General features: G+C 39.3%; 1 protein-coding gene across 2 annotated transcripts in view; it reads left to right on the forward strand.

The window, feature by feature from the left end:
• The window catches only part of LOC140462988 (cadherin-like protein 26), a 54,353-nt gene extending 35,821 nt beyond the window's left edge, over positions 1-18,532 (forward strand). Inside the window, exons 10-17 of one of the 2 annotated variants that reach the window (XM_072556568.1) lie at positions 2,506-2,648; positions 4,245-4,478; positions 8,327-8,548; positions 10,428-10,549; positions 12,496-12,606; positions 14,515-14,598; positions 16,523-16,627; positions 17,098-18,532. In XM_072556568.1, the coding sequence (XP_072412669.1) occupies positions 2,506-2,648; positions 4,245-4,478; positions 8,327-8,548; positions 10,428-10,549; positions 12,496-12,606; positions 14,515-14,598; positions 16,523-16,627; positions 17,098-17,274 (1,198 nt within the window). In that variant the 3' untranslated portion in view covers positions 17,275-18,532. The remainder of the gene's footprint in view (positions 1-2,505; positions 2,649-4,244; positions 4,479-8,326; positions 8,549-10,427; positions 10,550-12,495; positions 12,607-14,514; positions 14,599-16,522; positions 16,628-17,097) is intronic. The other variant, XM_072556569.1, reaches the window with a different exon arrangement.
• The last annotated feature ends 245 nt before the right edge of the window (positions 18,533-18,777 follow it).

Genomic DNA, 18,777 nt, shown 5'->3' on the forward strand with positions numbered 1-18,777 from the left:
AAGTGGTGGTGATCACGGCAGTAGGGGTGGCGGGAGCCACTGAGCATGTGGCATCAGCGATGATGTGACGGGTGGAAGTGATGTCACGTGTGATGCATGATGAATTGTGAGGGGTGGAAGTGGTTGTGGGACTGGCCATGATGGGGGCGGAAGTGACATCAATCAGTGTGGGGGTGGCAGCTTCATCAGCTGCATGGCTAATGGCATCGGAGTAGCTTCCAAGTCCAGGGGAATCTTCTGGAATGTTTGAAGAGCGCTGGTTATGGAGGTGGGTAGATAAAAGTTTGTCGTACTTACAGTTTTTGATGTTTGAGATGTTTTCACGGGACGGTGTGGTTGATTGGTGCGGGTGTCCCGGAGATGTTCCCTAAAGCGCTCTGCCCTGACATGGAGGTCCTGGGCCTCCTTCACCGCCGCTCCCTCACCACCAGATGCCTGGAGGAAGAACGCCTCATCTTCCGCCTCGGAACACTCCAACCCCAGGGCATCAATGTGGACTTCAACAGTTTCCTCATTTCCCCTTCCCCCACCTCACCCTAGTTCTAAACTTCCAGCTCAGTAACTGTCCCCTTGACTTGTCTGGACTTGTCCTACCTGCCTATCTCCTTTTCCACCTTTCCGTTCCACCCTCTCCTCCCTGACCTATCACCTTCATCCCCTCCCCCACTCACCTATTGTACTCTATGCTACTTTCTCCCCACCCCCACCCTCCTCTAGCTTATCACTCCACGCTTCAGGCTCTCTGCCTTTATTCCTGATGAAGGGCTTTTGCCCAAAACGTCGATTTCACTGCTCCTTGGATGCTGCCTGAACTGCTGTGCTCTTCCAGCACCACGAATCCAGAATCTGGTTTCCAGCATCTGCAGTCATTGTTTTTACCTCATAAGTGACTTCCTCTCAATTTGTGAATATTCAATGAGGACACTCATCTTTCAAAACTAAAATGGATTGATTTCCTTTTACACAATACTCTGTGACTCAGATCCATGGCAATGCAGTTGTAATTACCTCTACAGAGCCTTATAAAAAGAATGAAACCAGACAGCCTGGCATCAGCCAAGATATGAAAAACAACAACAGCACACTTGTCAACCTGGCAAAGATCTTTTTGCTGCATCTGGTCCTTGTGCCAAGACTGGGAGAGCCATCCCCCAGATTAGATAAGCAATGCATGTAGTAGAGGTTTCCATGGAATTATGTCTTACAGATGAATACTTAGATACCACCATCACTATCCCTGGTTATATCTATATCAATTCGAGGAGCAGCAACTGGTTTACCTAAAGATGAGGTGTCAACCTGGTGAAGTTTCAGCACAGAACTACTTGCAGGTCAAAGAGATAATCAGCATGTAATAGACAACTGGACAACATCCAGGCTTGGGTTGCTAAATGGTAAATAACATTCATGTCAAATAAATACAAGTGAAGGACTATTTCCAACAAAAAAGCTTGTAGCCATTGTCCTTTAACAGTCAATGACATTAGCATTGCTAAATTCTCCATTATCAACAGCTTTGAGTGATTTACCTGAAACTAATCTGTAGACCAGCCATATATACACTGCGGCTATAGCGCAGGCCTGAAATTGGGGGTTCTGTGGTGAATAACTCACCTTTTGACTTCTCATTGCTTGTCCACTTTGACGAGGCACGAGTCAGGAGCATGATGGAATACTCTCCATACCTGGATAAGTGTAGTTTCAACTCATGAAACTTTGACACCATCCAAGACAAAGCAGATGTCTAACATTATCAAGGTTCACTCCCTCCACCACTGATGTATGATGGCAGCAGTGTGTACCACCTACAAAATGCACTGCAACAACTTAACTAGGCTCCTTAGACAGCACTTTCCAAACCTGTGACCTCCACCACCTTGAAGGTCAAGGGCAGCAGACAAATGGAACTCCACCACACGCATGCAAACTACATCAAGCCAGGAACCTTCCTTAGAGCAGCTGGAAGTTTCTTCACTGGGATGGGAATAGGATTATGCAGACATGTGTTCAGTTAGTGGTGAGAGTCACTGCTGTGCCATTGATCACAATTCCAGGCAAATGAATGAGATGAGGGTGTGGAATGATGTCCTGATTGGCATTCCTGGTTTCCTGCCCAAAGGATAACAATGTGTTATGACTGTCAGGAGATGATGGCTAATTTCATCGCTATGGCCATTACCCATATTCTTAGCAGTGCACGGGGAACAGTGGAACTCTGAGGAATTTGACAATAGCATGTGGATGATTGAAGAGTGGGCACAAAATCCCTCAAAAATATTAAGCTCAAAGATAATAAATTGTAAACTAAAATCCAATGCCTTAACATAAACTGCCTGTGTTGGGTGAAGAGGTTGGGAGTGAGGTGGTCAGAGTGGATTCAATGATGCATAAAATTAATCATAATCCTCTTCATTCTACAGAGACGTCACTGTATAAGTTAATACATTACATTTAGCTAAGATGGTAAAATCAAATGTTCTTCCTTTATTACATTTTCTTTTCAAGGTATGTAAAAGCACATGATCCTGGTGAACTTGTTTCTGTGGATAAAGTGACTGGTATTGTCACAACGTTGAAAGAATTGGATCGAGAAGCACCCTACATGAATGGAAGTGTTTATGATATTATTATTCATGCAGTTGATGATGGCAAGTGATATTTAAAATGACTTTAATAATTCAGATGTTTTAATTATGCTTTTCAACTGTTTTGGTGAGATATCCATATCTGTGATTCAAGATGAATATTTCTCATTATAATGCATATAGTGTCTTTAATCTATGGTTTCAAGTACTGCTTTACTGGTTAAAATAGCTGACAATAAACATCACAGTGGTTTCGGTGTTCCCACAGCTTCTTCTCTCTTAGGATAATAGTTTGCACAGCAGTAGTCAACTCTGTGCAAAGCATCACCTGTTATGGTTCAGGAGGCTGCCAATGCAGTCTCTGCTACATTTTCTCCTGATGAGGAGAGCAGACAGGGAAGGTGCCTAATGCAATGGTGTCTATTTCCTCTGGGCGCTCTTCTCAATATACTGAGTTTTCATTTTCTGCTCACCTCCTTTCATGCCTTACAAACAGATAACCTCCAAAGATCATGGCTATCAATGACTGTGCCCAATTGGCAGTGCATATGCAGGCAACCCGTTGGCAGAGATATGAACAATTAAGGTGAGGCTATGACCCAGTGGCAAGTTCACTATGCAAAAGGTCTTTGGGTATGGGGTCATCATCCATTTGATGAATGTAGCCAAGACAGTGCAGACATCATTGGCTTAGCACTGGGTGCATGCGGATGGAATTAGCATGTTCCAGGATCTCTGAATTGGTTACTTTCAACAGTTATTGAGGACGTCTGTCACAACAATGGTGGAAATAATTTAGTCTTTTGCCATGCTTGGCATGTGTGGCCCATGTCTTAGTATTGTAGAGGAATTGATTAAAGATGCAAGCTTGGTAGACTCACAGTTTGGTGTACTCAGTCAAGGTACTGATGCTCTATACTCTGTTACTTAGTTGAACACACAGCTTTTGCAATGCATGTATTGATATCTGTGATTGCATAGCCAAATTTCAGTACCTTATTGTCAATGCTGATAAATAGCGGTGTGGGATAGATGGTGATATGGCAACAAACTGGACCATGATATATGTTTTTATAGTGCTAGTAATTGAAACAAGCTTTTTATAGGCATGAGAAAGCTATTCTATTAATTGTAATAGTATTCATACCGAGGAACACCTTCTATAAGCATGACCAGTCTTTATTCTTTCCCTATTTGATTTATTATTGGTTTTAAAAATGTTTGAAAAATATATTTATACAGAGGAAGAGAATATTATTGCAAGGGAGCAGTTTCCCAATTAAAAGTAAGGTAAGTTCATTCAACTGTAATAGAACTGTACAATTTTTGCTGTCATCTCAAAGAAGAAATGCCATAGTAAAATGGGTTAGCACTTTCCCATTAAGTGTCTCAAGGGTTGAATATCGGAAGTGAGTGAATACTGTAATTTCATGCATTTTTCCACTAAGCACATTAAGTTTTCTGATCCATTTTATCGTAACAAGACATTGTACACAAAACTGAAGGAACATCTTTGTATTGGAGACTGAAAACAGGGACTTGTCAATCAATAATTGAAGTTATTCTTATAACATGCATTTAGTAACTGTGATACTTGCAATCTCTTTTTAAAAAGGGAATTAATATGGATATATTTGTGTAAATTTCTCTTCATTTTAGGTGTGCCACCTTTGACTGGAACAGCCACTCTGCACTTACACTTGTCAGATGTTAATGACAATGCACCATATATAGTGGACAACAATCAACATATGTGCACTAATGGCAATGCGCGATCCATCAATATTATGGCAGCAGATGATGATGAAAATCCATTCAGTGGTCCATTCACATTTGAACTAATGGATACCAAAGTATTTGGAAAGAAGATGTGGAAATTATCAACAGCATATGGTGAGCGTTCTTAAAGCTTTCAAGATCAGAGTTGATAGTGAAGCAGAACTTGAAATTTTCACTTATATTCCCATCATTTTTCCTCAGTTTACTTATTGATAGTAATTAATGTATTGAAATCCTTGTGTTGTATGCTCAGAAGACATTCAACTGGTATAAGTCTATATTTGTTTTGATAATAGTATTTCTCCTCTTTTGCAAAACAATCCTTTCATCATTGTAAATTACTACTCCATCGCCATCTACCCCTGAATTTCTTAGCCAGAGCGTCAGCCAGAGAATTCCCTTTAATGACTACTCTTCTTGCTCTTGCACCTTTACCTCTGATATACTGTGAAGATTGATTCTTGGTCCCTTCCTATTTCTCAGCTAAATGCTTCCTTAGTAATACTGTTCCAGAATATATCATGAGCTTCCACCTGAACAGGTTTTGGGAGTAAGGCTATTTGGTTATACTAGAGGCGGGGTGCCAGGATTGACAATTGAATAATTTTCAGGAAGCAGGAGGTCATGAATGACGTCAAGGGCCATGGTTTGGAGACAATATCTTTGCATTGTTCGAGGATTGGTTGGCAGATGTGTGGCAGAGGATAGGAGTGAATAGATCGCTTCAGGCTGTGGCTAGTTAGGAGCAATGTTTGAGCCCTCAGCAATTTATAATTTATGCGGTTACGTGGACAGGGCACTGAGTGTGGTGTGTCCAGACCTATGGGCAATGTAGGATGGATGGGGGAGTGTGTTGGTCTGTGGAGAAAATGAATTGAGGCTGCAGGCGATATGTTAAACATCTTTCAGTTGCTTGGCGAAAGAAGAGACCAGACTTCAAATTTTACTCAACTTTAGAATTACTCATGAAGTGAGATATCACAAGTTATGGCTCATAACTCAACAACTCATTACCAGTGTTCCATTCATAGGTAAACAAGTCATTGTCCAAGTAGTGACAAACTCCACCCTTATACATGAAGGAGGGCTCATGCCCGAAACGTCGATTCTCCTGCTCCTTGGATGCTGCCTGACCTGCTGTGCTTTTCCAGCAACATATTTTCAGCTCTGATCTCCAGCATCTGCAATCCTCACTTTCTCCTCCAACCTTATACACCCTACTTTAATTAAGAGAGTATTTTGGTGAGGTGAGGTGAATGGGCTATAATGTCAACAGACATGAGGTTATTCTCTTTGTGGAGGGAAATCGAGGAGTAGGATATTTTTGGATGGTGAGAGAAAGGGCAGTGTTATTTGGTAGAGCCTACACTTCCTTTTGGTGGCATGGTGGTTCAGTGCTGCCTCACAGTGCCAGGGATCCAGGTTCAATTCCAGCCTCATTCTGGATTAGTGGTGCTGGAAGAGCACAGCAGTTCAGGCAGCATCCAAGTAGCTTCGAAATCGACGTTTTGGGCAAAAGCCCTTCATCAGGAATAAAGGCAGTGAGCCTGAAGCGTGAAGAGATAAACTTGAGGAGGGTGGGGGTGGGGAGAAAGTAGCATAGAGTACAATGGGTGAGTGGGGGAGGGGATGAAGGTGATAGGTGGGGAGGAGGGTGGAGTGGATAGGTGGAAAAGAAGATAGGCAGGTAGGACATGTCCGGACAAGTCAAGGGGACAGTGCTGAGCTGGAAGTTTGGAACTAGGGTGAGGTGGGGGAAGGGGAAATGAGGAAACTGTTGAAGTCCACATTGATGCCCTGGGGTTGAAGTGTTCCGAAGCGGAAGATGAGGCGTTCTTCCTCCAGGCGTCTGGTGGTGAGGGAGCTGCAGTGAAGGAGGCCCAGGACCTCCATATCCTTGGCAGAGTGGGAGGGGGAGTTGAAATGTTGGGCCACAGAGCGGTGTGGTTGATTGGTGTGGGTGTCCCGGAGATGTTCCCTTAATCGCTCTGCTAGGAGGCGCCCAGTCTCCCCAATGTAGAGGAGATCGCATCGGGAGCAACAGATACAATAAATGATATTAGTGGATTTGCAAGTAAAACTTTGGTGGATGTGGAAGGCTCCTTTACGGCCTTGGATAGAGGTGAGGGAGGAGGTGTGGGCGCAGGTTTTACAGTTCCTGCGGTGGCAGGGGAAAGTGCCAGGATTGGAGGGTGGGTTGTAGGAGGGCGTGGACCTGACCAGGTAGTCGTGGAGGGAACAGTCTTTGCGGAAGGCGGAAAGGGGTAGGGAGGGAAATGTATCCCTGGTAGTGGGGTCTGTTTGGAGGTGGCGGAAATGTCGGCGGATGATTTGGTTTATGCGAAGGTTGGTAGGGTGGAAGGTGAGCACCAGGGGCGTTCTGTCCTTGTTACGGTTGGAGGGGTGGGGTCTGAGGGCGAAGGTGCGGGATGTGGACGAGATACATTGGAGGCCGTCTGTTTACCTCAATTCCAGCCTCAGGCGACTGTCTGTGTGGAGTTTGCACATTCTCCCTGTGTCTGCGTGGGTTTCTTCCAGGTGCTCTGGTTTCCTCCCACAATTCAAAGATGTGGAGGTTGGGTGAATTGGCCATGCTAAATTGCCAATAGTGTAGGTTATTAGTCCAGGGGTAAATGTGTAAGGGAATGGGTCTGGGTGGGTTACTCTTCGGAGGTCGGTGTGGACTTGTTGGGCCAAAGGGCCGGTTTCCACACTTTAGGGATTCTAATTATGCATGAGTCCCAGAGTTTGACAGGTAGCTGCCATAGGTGGTTTAGATGGTGGATATTGTGAAGAGACCATGAGCAAACAAAACCTTTACTCAATGTAATTTATCATAATGAGAAGTGAATTCATTGAAACATAAGATTCTTGAGTCCCTTGGTAGTACGGATACTGAGGAATATTTCCCAAACCTGGGGCGCTGAGAATCAGTGTCACAGTCTCAGAGTAAGAGGTTGGCCATTTGGGACTTAGAGGTGGGCAAAGCTTTTGTCACTCAGTGGGTTGTGGAATTTACATGCAGCATTCCAAAGAGGGCTGTGGCCGCTCTGTTGTTGTGTATTTAAAAGGGAAAAATAGAATTTTGGATACAAAGGGAATGAAAGAATATGGAATTGTGTTGGAAAATGGAACTGAGATATAAATCCATGATGATCAAAGTAACTGATGGAGGATACTCCAAGAAAGGCTGAATCTACGTCTTATGTTTATACAATTATGACTCCCAGCCCTATCATCTCTCTCAACAGTCTCTGAATTGTTGCTACATTCACTGGAAATTAGTACTGGCTGAGCATAAACTTATTCCAATTAAATAAAGGGAATTTTTAAGCTATTGTGTTCAGTCCCAAGGCAAACTACCTAGCCATCAACTTCATTCCTCTCCATGACAACTGTTTGAGGTAGGACCAGAACCTTGGTGTGGTATTTAACACCATGATAAGTTTTGGATAACATCTTCTATCAATAAGGATAGAAGGGCGACCTCTTAGGACCTTCATAACATGCCTGACTCTACGCAGTTTCCGTTCATCTGCTTCTGAAATATTCATCTCTCTTTTCTTATCTCTAGACTTGACCATTTTACCACTTCTAGGCATATTCTAATCAGTGGAACTTTAAGCTCATTCAAATCCCTGTTGCATAAAATGTCTGCACTTCTCCATTTCCAGCCTCTTGAGCATTCCCAATTTATGACCGTGTTTTTCAATTGTCAATCTTTTGAATCCCTCACCAAGTGTCTCTATCCCTCTTCATTTTAAGACTCCTCAAAACCTACCTCTTCAATCAAATGTTTGGTCACCTGACCCAATACCTCCTTCTGAGGCTTGATTGATAGCTCCACTATAAAGTGCTTTGAGATGCTTTACTATTGAAAAAGGCACATTCAATTTACAAATTGGTGTTGTCGTATAATGTATAAAGTTCAGTTTTATTCATTGACTGTGCTTTGTGTTCAGGCACATCTTCACAGCTTATGAGTCTGCAGGATCCCTTACCAGGAGTTTATGCAGTGCCTTTCAAGATTCATGATCGACAAGGAATTAGTAATGTGAATATATTGAATTTGCGTGTTTGTCACTGCCCAGATGAGGTTGAATGTGAGAGCCTGGAAACCCATAGATCCATTGGTGTTGGCACAGCCATTGGTGTTCTGTTTGCCTCATTGTTATTACTGCTTCGTAAGTATACAAATATCCTGGATCTCTCATTTACAGTCAGTTCAAATATAAATTCCAAACAATTTAAGCTTCATTTCCTGTCGTTGATCGTTGAGATATTCCACCATCCCTATAAGAGAAGTGAAGAAAATATGTTGATGAAGAAAGAAAATTAAACAATCCAATTAATTCCTTTATTTTTAAACAATCATTCATGTACTAACATTAACACAAGGTAAAATAAATGTTTGATTCATTTCAATGGCTTAAATGTAAAGTAATAAATTTGGGGTAGAAGGGCAGCAAAAGGAAATATACTCACATGTGTTATGAAGATGTGGGTGTACTGTACCTTTAAGAGAGTTAAAAGCTGATAGAGCTACCTAACAGCACCAAGTGTTCTCAATAAGATACAATGTAATAGGTGCTCTCGTTACTGGGGTAGCTAGGGTAGCTGGTTGCCTGGAAATGACAAAATAGATTTGAATTAGGCCAATTAGTATAAATTATACCCTGAAAAATATCAAACTCCAATCCAGTTTGAATTTACTATATTGACAATCTTAAAAGTCAATAAAACAATCCGATGCTTTGGGGGTAAAAGATTGGGGAAAATTGAACAGTTGAGCGGAGAACTGCCAAGCTACCAGCATGCAAGGAGACTGCCTGAAAAATAGATCTCTTAAAAGTACCTTTATTGATCAGTAACCTGTGAAGCAGAATCCCTAAGAAAAAGAAAATAAGACACAGGAAGATCCAAATAGAAGTACCGAAATCTGCCTGGTTTTGAGATAAGGAGTTTTGTTTTGTCAATCTTACATGGGAGTTTTATTGGACTACTATTGTAGAAGGGGAAGGTAAAAGATAAGTGAGAGGAAGGACTTGTAAATAATTGTTTGTTCATTATTCTCTGTTACACTTCAAGAAATAAAGTTTTTAATTTTTACTTTAAATATTTCTTGGCCTCTCGAATTTTCAGATTACTGCATGGGATAAATCTTTTCTGCGTTGCTGGTTTAATTTAAGCAGGAGAGTTTACCCCGTGTTGTAATACATGTTAAGACATTTAACAAAGCAGCTGAACAAAGTGACAGCAAAACATACAAAGTATAGATCAAAAAGACATGCAAAAAAAAGCAAGTAAGATTCTGGAGGAGCTCTGATGATGAGTCATCTAGGCTTGAAAAATTAGTTTGCTCTCTCTCCACAGATGCTGCCTGACCTGCTGTGATTTCCAGCATTTTTTTTGTTTTCAGTCAAGTAAGATTCTGGATTGTACACGTAGCAGCAATTAATATAGTACATAAACACATGAGGAATTAAAGCAGGAGCAGGCCAAACAATCCCTTGATTCCCTTAGTTCTCAAACCTTTAACCATCTCAGCAAGACAAAGTCCAAATCAAGATCCTGATGGGGTCAGATATGTCATCCCTGGCTCCTGATAGATTTAAAAATTATATCTAACTGGTTAACACAACTTGCTAGTATGCAATATACTTCATCTTCTGGTTAAGACAAGTGTCTCCTTCTTTAAGACTCAAGAGTCTTTCATTTTTTACCACTGTTAACTGAGCAACATTTCAGACCCAGTATAGAAAGGAGAAATGTTAACTTAATAGAATTTTAATTGAGAACAGAAAAGAGGAATGATGGCAGCATTCTACTCCAACCATTGCTGGTAGTGGTCTTGATTCTGCAGATGTATGACAGTTGCCAGATATGCAACTGTGATAGGCTAAATGGCCTCTCTGTGTACAGTAATTTGTGTGATTCAGCTCTTGCTACTCAACAAACATTTACTCCTGGCTTTCTTAAAATATATGGAGTCAAACTGTAATACTTGGATCACGTATGTATTATGCATTAGCACTCATTGTATTGTCCTTTTCCTTCTTACAGTTGTTCCATGTTCATTTTTGTTTTGTGATTTCACCAACAAGATGCGGTCTAATTTAGTCCCTGATGAACCTAATGGGTCATTAATAAAATACAATGAAGAAGGAGGTGGCGCACCATGTTCAGTAAGTGATCAAAATTTACTTATTTTCCCAGCTCCTCTTGTTATCCTTGTCTTAATCTGATGTGTAATCTTAATTATGATGTGTAAAGATAATTTTATAGGAAGGTTTTGTGGATGAGATACAATTTTCATCCCTTTAGTTGGCAAGGTAATCTTAACATGATTAGCTTTGGAGTGTGTGTCTTCTTTATTATAGAGAGAGATTAGATATCCTACAGTATGGAAACAGGCCCTTAGACCCAACAAGTCCACACCGACCCTTAAAAGAGTAACCCACCCACCTTACCCTATATTTACACCTGACTAAGAGACAAAGGGGGAGAAGGAGAAAGAGAGAAAATGAGCAGAGAGGGAGCTGATTGGATTTCTTTTCTGTACTTAATGTAGTAAAATTTAATATAGAAAGAGTTTGATAGATGATTTATTTGGGATTTAAATAAAGATTTTCCAATGCTTCTAAATTACTGACAGAAGAATTTGGAGGTGTTAAGGTGCAGAGCTATGGATTGAATTCCAGTTCAGAACAGGTTAACAATGAGGGTGCTCAAAATAAATGCAGAATTATCTGCTGAGAGAGTTAACTACAAGTATGCTGACAAACTGGAAAGAACATATTGAAAGTCCCCAAATAACTATCATGCTTAAAATATTATGAACACTGCCTTTGCAATTGACTGCTATGGCCTTGGTAAATGTGAGCACTGTCTGCTCAGTGTAGATGTGCACTGTGTAAGTGTGGGGATGGCAATTCACAGTGAAAATACAGATCAATAGTAGGTGTCATTTGTTTAGAAAATGTAAAGATGGCATTACCTATTATGTTCTCTCCACAATACTGTCTGACTATATTTTGAATTCTCAGCTTTTATTTCAGCATTATCTGCATTCATTTCAAATAATTTATTGTTCCATATATAATGGGGATTTTCCTGATGTCTCTGCCATACAATGATTTCCATTTATGTTATCTTCATACATTAAAACAAGTTCTAGCTCTAGCTTCTCCTTATGTATACTTCAGCATTCAAGAATAGTCTGGGGTAGTCCTCCAGTATAGTCCAGACAGAATGTGCCACGTTATCCTAGAATGTTGTGTTCTGCAGAACTGGATCCGGCAAAGAGGCAATGTGATAGATGTTGAGTTGGGAGTTCGGAGAAGGATGAGGATATTCAGCTGGACAAAGTTCTCCTTGGGGATGTCAGAGCTCAGAAGTATTTGGCGCCACAAGTCAGACAGGGTTTGATTGATACCCAGTTCCAGTAGCTGCTAGCTGGGAGCTGAAGAGCATTATGGACTTTCAAAGTCAAGATGCGTGCATTTGGTTCTAACTGTGGGTGCAAACTGCAACCTCTATTTAGTTATTTTGTGGTCCCTTTGGCTGACTGCTAATAAAAGATCATGTTTGATTTTGTCCAATGCTTGCCTGTGTGTGATATTCTCTTCCTAAACAATGACAAGATGCGGGTGACCACTGGACATTAGGGAAAGTCGTGAAGATTCAGAGAGGATCTTAGGTGGGATGTAGCTAAGGAAAGGTAAAGAGTGTGACCTGGTTGTTAAACAGTAACTAAACTGAGATACTGGGGTAGCATATGGAAGGAAGTATCAGCCATGGTCAGTGTGGTTTTTTTGACTGCTATGCCATTACGCGGCCAGTAAAGGTCAACACCGGATTGCAACACATGTCCAACTAGTGAACTTTGAAAGATGGCATGGACACAAGGGATGCCAGCCATCCAGTTAAGCAGCGCATTATTCTGGGAATGGTGCATAATGAGTGATAAGTTGGCAATTTAACCAAGGATATAGAACATTTGGATTATAGTGTAACTATTTCATAGATTCAAGGCTATGAAGGAAAATATTTCCTTATAAACTATACAAGCATAAGAAAAGCAATGTATATTGCAAATTTGGACTGATTTATTTATTTTCTTCTTCTGCAGGCTGACTTTATTTCACGATTCTTACCAGAAGAAAATGGTCACTTTTTACTCCATGGCTTTGAAACTTCAGGCACTTTGCAAATAGAGAATGAGAATCTGCTCAAACATAAAGTAAACAACTGTTTTCCCAAGTGTGAATCCTTAGTAGAAGTTATTTACTTTACAAAAACATAATTAAAATAGACTCACAAATTCTAATTCCTTGATGTAACAATAATGGAGTTCCACATAAAGTTGCACAAGATCTCAAGATTTGGTTCAGTCTGAATAGTTTTTTAAACATTTCAACAAGTACCTTTCTTTACTTCCTGTTCATGACATTTTCAATATTATTTCAATAACATGCCAAACGAACATGCAAGGGAAAGAATGGCATGCTGGCTCAGTGATTAACACTGCTACCTCACAACGCCAGGGACTTGGGTTTGATCCCAGTCTTGGGTGACTATGTGGAGTTTTCACATTCTCCCTATGTCTGTGCAGGTTTGCTCCAGTTTTCTGCTACATCCAAAGATGTGCAAGTTAAGTGGGTTGACCTTGTTGAAATTGTCTGCAGTGTTCAGGTTAGGCTAAGTGGGTTAAGCCATGGTAAATTTAGGGCTAAGAACACAGTGAGGGTCTGGGTGGGATGATTGGTGATAGGCTGAATAGCCTCTTTCTGCACTGTAGGGATTCTATCCTATGAAAGGTGAATATAAAAAAAAACTTCAGACAATGGCAATCCTGCTACACTACACTCCCATTATTGCCATTTTAACTATGGAATAGGATCAGCTGCACATCTGTAATCAAATCATATTGGCACACAACATTAATAGTCTACCAGTTGGTGAGAGAGTTTACAATCCAATAAACATAAAATAGTGCAGACGCTGGAAAGCTGAAGGAAAGACAGAGCATGCTCGAGAAACTCAGCATTTGTAGAGTGAAAACAAAAGAGTTAACATTCCAGTTTGACTCTCCATCAGAACTAGGTTGAGCAAACAGGAAGAATATAATTCTGTCCAGGGCTAACCCATTAATTATTGTCACTTGTCTCACCACGTCTAGGGAGGGGAACATTGCACTCACAGTTACTGAAACACATATAGGATAATATGCATAAAACTTTTTTATTGCATGTGTAGCATACATTCATACTTTAATAGATTGAAGAGCAATAAAAATCTATGTTTTAATCCACATGGGAATTTTAAATTTACATTTCTGTCAATGTTCCAGATTGAGCCACAATCCAAGTGTGTGCTTAATCCAGATTAGGAACCCAGAAGTGGCCATGATCTTTCTGGAGATAGCCAATTTAAAAAAGCCAACCCAGGACACCCATCCACCATGAACATCTGGTGGACCAGTCAGTCAGGAGGCTGAGTAAGAGAGCTCACAGTGATGTCCAGCCAACAGTGCTAATGGAGCCACTGAGGTAGCGATGAAATACAATGGAATCTCAACAAGAAAGCCCTCCCTGCAGGACTGTGTAATGTTAAAACTCCCTCCTGACTACAGGCACTAGGGCTATTCATGTGGTGAAGGAGGTTCTCCACAGAATAAAAGACTGTTGCTGTTGATTCCAAGTTGATACATAAGAAGATGATTGATCAAAGACATCATTAGTTCACCTCCTCACCTCCCTGGACTGCTGCCAAGAGACCACCTTCAGTTAAATGATAGGATCTGGTCTCAGCCACCATTTGGATGATCCCAGCTGTGGTATATCTGCCCAAGCTCATCCAATTATGGACTTAATAGACAATCTGCTGCTGCTTGGCTATGATTCTGTACAGATTAAATGTAACTTGCCGATTCTTCAACTCTAACCCCTTGAAATGGACCTTAGAGTTTTGTTTGCTCTTTTAATGAACTTATTTACTTGCATCACAAACTTCAATGGCTTGTGAATCTATGCCCTGATCAGTGTGTTTTTCTATCCCATCTAGAATGTTAATTTCCAGGGAGTATATGGCTTTCTTATTCTTCAATGTGATTCAATTATGGTACAATTAAAGATTTTTTTTACTTCAGGGATTCTTCCAACCTTCAGCAGAAAATCTGACCCCAGTGAACTCTTCATCTAGCTATGACTTCAATAATGGCCTGGAGACTGCAGTAAGAATACATGTATTATTTATTGGTGAAACATCCCACTGCCAAATATTTCCTTTGACTTCAGCTGCAGTTGTTTGATACAGATAATACTAGACTAAATTTGTTCAATTATTTCTACTTAAAAAAAATTATTCCCAAACATAGCATATGAACATATCTTTAGTATCATATCTCATGTTAGTTCAAGACATTTTCAATATACAGTATACTATTCCGTTTGATTTTCTTATAGAAGGAAGTGGCATTTGTATAAAGCTTTTCAGGGCCAGTGAAGTATTATGAAATATAGTCATTGTTCTAATTTACAAAATGTGCAGCAACAATCAGCAATATGATGACCTATTAATCTGTTGTTGTGATATTGATTCAGAGGCTAGGTCATAGGAAAAGCTCTTTGCTTCTCTTCAAAATAATGTCATTGGGCCAAATCTTATGTTTTTCGCTAAGTCTGAATTGCACTGAGTTTTTTGGAGGGACTACAATGAAATGCAGAAGCATGATATAAATGGATCCGAGGGTGTCATGAGGGCTCTTAAGGGGTGGCACAGAGACTGTTGGATACCAATGTCTGTGGACGTGTGGTGCATGTGGTTGCTGTCCGTGGAGTGTTCCCAGAGATGTTGATGTTCACTGTCCAGCATGGAGGTCCTTTATAGCAAGTGGCATATTGAATTTGCCAGGGACCTGCCCTGACTTCCATTTCACATTTTCTCAACGTATAGAATATTTGGTAAATTAGGAAGCTAAATATTAATGAGGCAAGTTAGGCCATTATCAATAATCCCAAATAATTGGCAACTTGCCATTGTTTAACGAGAAGCTGGCTGTGCCAATTGTCAAAAGCAAAAAGATGGAGTGAAATGCTTCTGTTGTCAATTTTGACCTTACTCACCAAATTCCTCACCTGATTCTGTCACAGATCTTGCCATAGCCCATGTAACTCAGACCCCGATAGGACTCCACCCGTGAAATCTTACACACCAAACTGAGCAGGCAGTGAGACTTTGACTTAACATCTTATTCAAAGGATGTCAGCTCTAACAGTGTAGCCCTCCCTTAGTAAAACATTGGAGTGTCAATCTTGATATTTATACACAAATCCTGGAAAGGGACTCATACCCAGAACTTGTAACTCAGAGGTGAAACTATGACAAAGTGAGCCATGGTTGACATTTTATGAGATGCTAATAATGTGCTAGAAATAATGGAAACCGAATCAGAGAAAATATTCCAGCAACACATGATAGAAAGGAGAAAGAACTTACTATTATATAACCTTATTCATATTGCCATGATATCCAGAGTACTTCACAGTTAGAGAATTGTTTTTTGAATGTTGTCATTGTTTGAATATAGGCAAATGTAACAGCTAATTTTCATATAGTAAGGACCCATCAACAACAATGAGATAATGACCAGATAATATGTATGTAGATTGAGGGATAAATGTTGGCTAGAACATAGGAAATTTCTCTGATATTCATTCATTAGTATCATACCTCATTACAATCACTGCCATTATACTGCACCTAATACATTTTAAAATTGTGAAAACATATATTTTTAATGTACAGGAAAACTCTATCAACTTTGTATGCCAATTGCAAAGTTACTAGTTTCCATCTTGATCAGATACTTAGAAATTCAGACTGCATTGCTACCCCAATCTAATGTAATCAATATGCTAAAATGTATTGATAATCATAGTTTTAAAGTGAAAATTAACATCTGTCAAAAGTTAGTTTAAAAAATACTGCAACAGAAAATAATTTGTCTTGATTATGTCTTTTAATATATTTTTAGTTCTAGATTGCTGGTGTGAAGTTGTATATGTCTTAGATTATTTATTCAAACCACTAGGAATTTTGATTAAAAATGTAATAATTTATTCATTGTTGTCTAATTTGTGCATCTAAATCCTCAGGGTAGAATACATTTCTCTGAGTCAACTATGTCTCCAACTATACACCAAACTGGATCCAGACAAGTCATGAGAAGTAATCTAGATGATCTTATCTACCAGGTACAGGTATAATGATGAGACACAATATAATTAATTGCTTAGTTGGCAGAGCAATACAACGTCCACTAATGTTGAAGGTTTTTTATAACATAAATGCACTGAGTGTATGCTCCAATGTCCCTTTGCCATTACTGTGTGGATGGTGAAATGAAGTTGCTATTCTAGAAACAAGCTGAACCCTATGGCTATCTTCCAAATAAGCTTCATATGAGTAAAAGTTGTTCAGTGCTAGATTTTCAAAATTGTATTGTCGAGCATTTTCCAACGTAAATGTGAATTAAAGAAATTTATAGATGAGGAAGATAAATATTTTTCCCTGGCATTATTTGTATTTCTGAATATACGTATTTTCATTGTTTAGTTGTGGTTCAGTATATGAACACAACAAAAAATAAATTGTCATCTTTCTTGCAGGCCTTGTATGTTTGTTTAACAGTGTTTTTTTAAAAACAGTTATTGTCTAATATTTGTTTCAGAGAGTGCAATTCTACAATGACAGGGAAGTCCTCCAAGACCATTGCGCACCCCATGTTTATATGCATGAGGGAAGAGCTACAAGTATAATATCGCTTGACAGTCTCATTCATACTGAGAAAAGAGATTACTTCAATTATCTTGACCAAACTGGAACCAAAGTTTGTAAGCAGCAGTGAAATTTGTCAGTGAAACCTATCAAAAATATCCAATGTAATTATTAGAACTTTGTGCAGATGACAAACATGCTCTAAGTCCCAAATTAAAAGCAAGTTTCAACTTATGCACAGGTTTTGGAAAATGTCTAGAAATTTGATCACACATATCTATTTTTCAAGAGCTAAACCAACTCCTAAACATTCCAAAATGGCAAAACACAGAACAGAAATGCATTACCCATGATACCACCAAATTACACCATTAGCATCAAAAGCTCACAGCAAAAGGATTTAAGTTCACAAATACGTTACTTAGTTTTTAATGGATGTTCTTCTGACCCTGCACTTGACTCACCAAATATTGAGTTGCCTAAGAAAGATAAACTTCAGCAGTTTCAGGGTCTTGCTGGAGATTGCAAAATTCTGATGTGGATCATCGCACATATATGCCCAGTAACTCTTCATGTATAGGTGGTTAGTAACAGCTTCAGATGGCAGCTTCCTATTTGTATTTATAATTCTTTTAAGAAAAAAAGGGTGTGTTATTGACAGGTTTATGAGAGGTTTAGTACTATTGGCTGTATGTCTGAATATCAATCAGGAATATAACATACTGTATGAAGTAATGCTGACAGATCAATACTATGTCCACCCTGTCTGTGCACACCATTTTGAAGGGTGCTTTGAATGCCTGATTCTATTTCCAAGTTAGAATTTTATGATTTGAATTTTACAAAATATCTACTCATTTCATAACTATAATTGGCAAACATCAAAATCATAAAGGTTTTTACTTACTTTCTTAGTTTGGAACACAGGTGAAGGGTCAATATTCATTAAAAGAAGTACCATCAGGGTTGAAAACTTTAAGAAAACAAAGTAGTAATGAAATAATGGTTAGGTGATATTAATCTTAATTTTAAAATGTGGTGAATATTTTTGGATAAAGAGAGGACTTAGTGGCTTAGATTATTAATTTTTCTTGTGACATATTTGCATTTTATTTTGCTTTTTAAAAAGTGTATGTTAAGCAATGATCGTTTTGCTGTTTAGTTTATAGAGTATTTCACCCGGATGTCATGCCATGTCATTTTAAAATGATACTTTTTATGTCCTTCATTTTTGTCTTAATAAAATACAAGGATTTTTCCAGTTCCTTAAAATGTTGGAAGCTGCAAAATCACAAAAGGTTATGGGTTATTCTAGCTAAATATTTTATGATGATACTGTGGTGAATTGTTTACTGGGGTTTGCTTTCAAATGTAAGGGCATGTTTTTGGGACAGTTTCCAAAAAAATGTTACTTTTTTGTTGCTTATACAATATTAAACTGTTTACTTTGCAACTGCTGGAACATGAACCATTGCTTTCAATTTTATATACTTGTGATTATAATGGATAGATATTTTGATCTTTAATTATCTTACAGTGGAGGTCAAACACACCTCAGCATGATACAATAAATCTCTATGCTGGGACTTAGATTGATTTTTAAAGTTGATTTATAATGAGTTTGGAGAATAGA

Source organism: Chiloscyllium punctatum, chromosome 37 (genome assembly GCF_047496795.1).
Source record: "Chiloscyllium punctatum isolate Juve2018m chromosome 37, sChiPun1.3, whole genome shotgun sequence".
Lineage (NCBI taxonomy): Eukaryota > Metazoa > Chordata > Chondrichthyes > Orectolobiformes > Hemiscylliidae > Chiloscyllium > Chiloscyllium punctatum.